The 5,323-nt window shown below is 70.5% G+C and overlaps 1 protein-coding gene across 1 annotated transcript in view; it reads right to left on the bottom strand.

Annotated features, from left to right (window-relative positions):
- Positions 1 to 6: 6 nt before the first annotated feature.
- The window catches only part of ADAM15 (ADAM metallopeptidase domain 15), a gene marked incomplete at its 3' end in the record, with an annotated part of 6,639 nt that continues 1,322 nt past the window's right edge, over positions 7 to 5,323 (bottom strand). The window contains exons 2-21 of the mRNA XM_035314411.1: positions 5,144 to 5,247; positions 4,357 to 4,433; positions 3,965 to 4,043; positions 3,795 to 3,871; positions 3,541 to 3,721; positions 3,402 to 3,464; positions 3,257 to 3,325; positions 2,993 to 3,162; positions 2,817 to 2,901; positions 2,602 to 2,750; positions 2,333 to 2,510; positions 2,094 to 2,186; positions 1,774 to 1,969; positions 1,597 to 1,705; positions 1,377 to 1,527; positions 1,218 to 1,295; positions 1,030 to 1,144; positions 784 to 922; positions 388 to 441; positions 7 to 121 (exon numbers count right to left, since the gene is read on the bottom strand). Of these exons, the coding sequence (XP_035170302.1) occupies positions 7 to 121; positions 388 to 441; positions 784 to 922; positions 1,030 to 1,144; positions 1,218 to 1,295; positions 1,377 to 1,527; positions 1,597 to 1,705; positions 1,774 to 1,969; positions 2,094 to 2,186; positions 2,333 to 2,510; positions 2,602 to 2,750; positions 2,817 to 2,901; positions 2,993 to 3,162; positions 3,257 to 3,325; positions 3,402 to 3,464; positions 3,541 to 3,721; positions 3,795 to 3,871; positions 3,965 to 4,043; positions 4,357 to 4,433; positions 5,144 to 5,247 (2,282 nt within the window). The remainder of the gene's footprint in view (positions 122 to 387; positions 442 to 783; positions 923 to 1,029; positions 1,145 to 1,217; positions 1,296 to 1,376; positions 1,528 to 1,596; positions 1,706 to 1,773; positions 1,970 to 2,093; positions 2,187 to 2,332; positions 2,511 to 2,601; positions 2,751 to 2,816; positions 2,902 to 2,992; positions 3,163 to 3,256; positions 3,326 to 3,401; positions 3,465 to 3,540; positions 3,722 to 3,794; positions 3,872 to 3,964; positions 4,044 to 4,356; positions 4,434 to 5,143; positions 5,248 to 5,323) is intronic.

Raw genomic sequence — 5,323 nt, 5'->3', positions numbered from 1 at the left:
CCCCCCGCCTCTCACCTTGCTGCTGTGCATGACCTGCAGCTCCGTGGCCTGGCGCCACTGCGGGGGCCGGGGGCGCTGCGGGGGGCCCTGCCCGGCCAAGGGGGGCTCCGGCTGCGCGATCCTGCAGGGGAGAGGCAGGATCAGGCCCCGCTCGCTCCTGGCCCTTGGGGGGACCCCACACGGCAACCAAGCGACACCAACACCAAGCAGAAGCCGAAGAGAAACGAACCCCTCGGCACCGGAGGATGCGACACCCTGCGCCCCCGAGCCCGGGGCTGTCCCCACACCCCAAGGGCACTGCCAGGGGAAGATCGCAGCACCGGACGCCTTGCGAAGCAGGACGGCTCAGGGAAAGGCCCCAGGCCCAGGCTCCGGCAGTGACGTTACCCGCTCCAGCCGTCTGGGGCTTCTGGACCCAGGAATCGGACCCGGGTCTCAGCGCTGTGGGGAGAAGAGTCGGGGCTCAGCCCGGGGGGCTGGGGCTCGCCTGAAGCGCGGTGGAGAGGTGGGGAGGGCAGGGTGGCAGCAGGGGGGGAGGAACCGCAGTGACACGGGACGACGAAGTGCGACGGGGTCCGCTACTTGCGCTGGGGGGGACGCGCACAGACACGGCTCGGTTACCTGCTCACGGACACGCTCATGCAAGCCCACGTGCCCCGCTCCCCGCCACGGCCGCACATGCGTGCCCACATGCACGCAGGCAGCCCCGCGACGTGCAGCCACACGCGCGTGTGCACGGCCACGGCTGGGCGGCCGCCCCCGGTGCTTACCCCCGGCGCTCACCTGTACTGGCACGACGTCCCCTTGCCCAGCTGGCAGAGGTGCTTGTGCAGCCCGGCGCGGCGCACGCAGCACAGCCCCAGCACCAGCGCCAGCCCCAGCAGCGCGCTCAGCAGCAGGGCGGTGGGCAGGGCGCTCCCCCCTGCCGAGAGCCACACGTCAGTGCCCGGCTGTGCCCCGCGCCGCCTCGGGCCGCACAAAGCCCCATTCTCTTCCCCACTGCTCCCCCCACAAGGCTCATGCCCTCACCTCGCTCCAGCACGGTGGCGGGGCCGCTGTCCTGGCTGCCCCCCGCTCCGGGGCTCTCGCAGGTGGGGGGCGCCCAGCCCGGCTCGCAGTGGCAGTGGCCGTGGTTGTTGCACACCTGGGTGGGTGACACCGAGCCTCAGTCCCCAGCTGCTGGCAGCCCCCGTGTCCCCTCCAGGCCCACAGCTCACCCCGTGCCCGTGGCACTTGCTCCGGCACTGCTGGTCGCCCAGCACCGAGACATCCTGGCACTGGTGCTGGAGGCACACCTGCGGGGAGACACGGCGTCAGGATCTGTGAGCACAGAGAACACCCCTGGCACCCTCTCCCCCCCCAGCCCTCACGCTCACCTTCCCAGGGCCACAGGCTGTGCCAGGCAGCACCATGGCTGCATCGCTCACGTCCTCGACCCCGGGCAGCACGGTCCCCTGGCAGGAGCCCTCCGCTCGGCCTCCACGAGCACCGCCACGCCGGCACTGCAGCCTCCCGCAGCCAGCATTCCTGCAGAGACCATGGGTCAGGGGTGTGGACAGCGAGGATGGGGACAGTGAAAATGGGGACAGCACTCACTGCCAGGCACAGGCAACGTAGGAGCCATTGGGGAGCTGCCCGCAGTGCCCACGGTCGTCCCCTTTCGCATTCAGAGAGGCCATGCAGGAGCTGGAGACAGGGCTGGCACCTGCGGCAGGAAGAGGTGAGCCAAAGCCCCCACACCAGGCCACCGTCCCCGCGCCGTCCCTGCCATACCTGGCCCCAAAAGCTGCTGGCACTGCCCCTCGTAGGTGGCACAGGCACCGCCGTAGCAGCGCGCCTGCCCCCCAGCGCAGGGCTGCCCGTCCTGCAGGAAGGCGTTGGGTGGGCAGTGCGGTGAGACCCCGTCGCAGAACTCGGGCAGGTCGCACTCCCCCAGAGGCTCCCGGCACAGATGTCCGGCACGGCGCAGCTGCAGGGGGCAAAGTCAGATGGGCAGGGATCCTACTCCACCCCCTGGGGATGGCACCCCAAGAAAACCAGCCCTGCGGAGGGGCTGAGAGGTGGGTGGTGGTCCCGGACCCCTCCCCTGGCACCTGGCAGTCGTGGCAGCAGGTGTCCCCCGTGGCACACTGCGCTCCGGGCACCAGCTGGCAGGTGCTGCTGTTGCAGCAGGGGTCGGTGCACTCCTGCGGGCACAGGGACTGCGGTGAGTGCACGGTGGGACCCCCCCGCTGCCACCCCAGCCCCACAGCGGGGCCGGGACGCACAGCTCCTGGGTACAGATTTAAGCCAGGGCAAGGGCAGCTGGGGCTCAGCCGGTGCGCCCCCGTACCAGGCTGAGGCCACAGTCGCAGCCCTCGCCCGGCTCCAAGAAGCGGTTCCCGCAGCGGGGGCTCTCGGCCAGCCGCTGGGGCTCGGGCACGTTGAAGAGGCACCAGCCCAGCCCCTGCCCCAGGCTGCGCTCCAGGTCCTGCTGGCTGCAGTTGCTGAAGCTCAAGCCGGGTGTGAGCCTGCAGGGACGCACAGGGGACAGTGAGGAGGGCAGGGGGTCATCTGCCACCCTCCCACCCCCCTCCCTGGAGACCCCCTTGGGGTCCTCACCCCGTGGGCAAGTCCATGATGCAGCCGTGGTCGTGGTAGAGGTTGCTGCACTCGCAGAAGCGCCCGACGCCATCGTGGCCCATGCCCAGGCTGTGCCCCAGCTGATGGGCCACAGTGGAGGCGATGACGAGGACGCTGACTGAGTAGTCCTGTGGGACAGGAGGGGCTCAGGGCGAGGGGGCAGCAGTGGGACAGAGGGACACGGGGGTACTGACCATGCTGACCCCTCCGGAGCGCGTGGGCGAGCACATGGAGGCTTGGACTGACATCCCCACCGCAACGTCGTCAAAGCTGGAGCCCCTGCGGAGAGAGCAGGAGCCTCAGCAGGGCTGACACCGCCTGCATGCCCTGCCCCTGTCCCCATCCCCTTGTCCCCGTCCCCATCACTCACGTGAGGAGCTGCGCGTTGTCGTGGGGCAGCCGGGGCAGCAGCTCCTCCTGGCGCCACCGCAGGAACCGCTCCAGCGTGGCCCGGGCACTGCGCCCCACCTCGAACCTGTCGCCCTCGCTCCAGACCTCCACCGCCACCAAGGCCACGCGCACGCCCAGCGGCTGGAAGAACTGGGGAGCGCGCAGGGGGTCAGAAACCCCCGCAGCAGCAAGGGAATGACACAAGGACAGGCAGACGGCGTGGCGGGGGCCCGGCTCGACTCACCGTGTCCACCTGGTTGGCGATTTCCAGGGTCCGGGTGCGGGCACGTTTCAGGTCGGGGTAGTTCTGGAACTGTGGGCGCAGGGAAGGGCATCAGCAGGGGAGGGGGCAGCCCCCGGCACAGGGCGCCCACCCGTCCTGCGCTCACCGCGGCGTGGTCCAGCACCATCACCAGCTCCACAAAACGCTGCTCCGCCGTCGACCGCTTGCCCTGGGGGACGAAAATGGGTCAGGGCACCAGCAAGGGGATCCTGCTCTGGTGGGGCAGGACCCCAGGACCACCTTACCCTCTGCAGCTGGGGCGGCTCCGTCTCCACCTCCACCCGGGGAGGCTCCGGGGGGCCCTGCCCACAGGCCCGCGGTGCCAGCCGGACCTCCCGCAGCCGGTACATGATGTGCCTCCCTGGGGGGCCGCTGGCGTCCGGCTCCAGCCCGTAGCTCCTGTTCTCCGCCACTCGGAAATGGCCACTGCAAAGAGGGGACAAGGTGTCAGCGGCACAGCATGACCCGGGCTTGGGGACCACGAGGGGCGGGGGCTCACCTGAGTCCGGAGCAGGCACAGAGGCTGGCCCAGGAGCTGGGGAAACCCCGCACGTTCCCCCGGTAGCAGCAGTGCTCCTGCAGCAGAGAGGGGGGTTTAGGGGCTGGCCCCATGCTGGGGGTCCTCTGGGGACGGGGAGGGCTCAGGGACACAGGGCCCCCAGGTCCTACCTGCCTGCTGGCCTCCTGCACCACCCGCGTGCCGTTGGGCAGGTAGTAGAGCAGCGCCCCAGTGCCCAGCACCAGATCCCTGCCAGAGGAGCATGTCAGCCCCAAGTCAGGGTCCCCCAGCTTGCCCTGCTCCGAGCACACCACAGACGGAAACAGGGCCCCTGGGATCCCACCCTCATCCTGCTCAGAGACCGTGGAAGGAGGCAACAACCCCAGCCCCCCACCCCATGTGGCTCACAGATGGGGACGGGGCCCATGGATCCCCCACCCTGCACCCTCCTTGGTGGATATAGGACCCCCACCTCACATGAACCACAGATGGAGATGGGGCCCACGGGACCTCCACCCCACTCCTCCCACCCCCGCCCTGCCTCAGCCAGCCCCCACCTCACCAGTTTTGCTCCAGCTCCAGCACCAGCTGCGCTCCCTCCAGCTCCAGCACCACCTGCAGCCGGCTAGGGAACCCCCCCTGCGACAGGCAGCGGTCACAGCGGGACCCCCACCCCAAGGACCCGTCCATCCCATCCCATTCCTACGTGCCCTCCAAAACGCCTTGGCCCCCAGCTGGGTGCCAGCAGGGCCGGGGATCCACCCGCGCCTGGAGCGTGCCCACCAGGGAGGGGCGGAAGGGATCCCCCCGTGCTCCCTGGCCCCCGCCCTCACGCCGCGCAGGAAGCGTCCCTCCCTCGGCAGCTCATTGTGCGGGGACAGGGGTGTCGGACGGAGCTGCCGCCACCACCCCCAGCCCCCCCCAGCCGCTCCCCTCGCTTCCTGCCTGGTGCGGGCGGCGGAAACGCTGGAGAGACTCCCAACGGCCACGGGGCGGGCTGGGCCCTTCCGCCCCGGCCAGGCGGGGTGCTGGGCGCACGGTGGGTGCCAGGACCTGGCAGGGTCCCTCCCAGTGCCGGGAGAGGGGAGGGGAGGGGATTTGCTGTCCCCTGGCCCCACCGGACCCTTCCCCACTGACCTCGGGGCTGAGCAGCTGCACCCAGAGGCTCCAGGTGCTCAGTCCCTCGGGGGATTTGACATCAGGGGCACTCGGACGCTGGGTTTCCTGCACCAGGAAGGGTGCAGGGGGATGTGGCGAGGCCACGGGCAGCCCCCACCCCACTGTAATCCCACTGTCACGAGCCAGGCAAACACCCACGTGGCATGGGCACCCCAGGGACACGGCCTCACCTGCATCGCCTCCTCCAAGCGGAGTGGCCGGTCACCCCGCAGGACCCGTGGCGTGACATGCCAGTAGTGTCCCAACTCTGCATGGTGCTGCCGCCAGCTGTCACCTGCGCAGGGCCCAGAGCCGCTGTCACAGCTCGGTCACCCAGCACAGCCCGTCCCGCCCCCCCCCCCCCCCCCCCC

Source organism: Oxyura jamaicensis, unplaced genomic scaffold (genome assembly GCF_011077185.1).
Source record: "Oxyura jamaicensis isolate SHBP4307 breed ruddy duck unplaced genomic scaffold, BPBGC_Ojam_1.0 oxyUn_random_OJ72485, whole genome shotgun sequence".
NCBI lineage: Eukaryota > Metazoa > Chordata > Aves > Anseriformes > Anatidae > Oxyura > Oxyura jamaicensis.
This window is presented reverse-complemented; position numbering and strand designations above follow the sequence as displayed.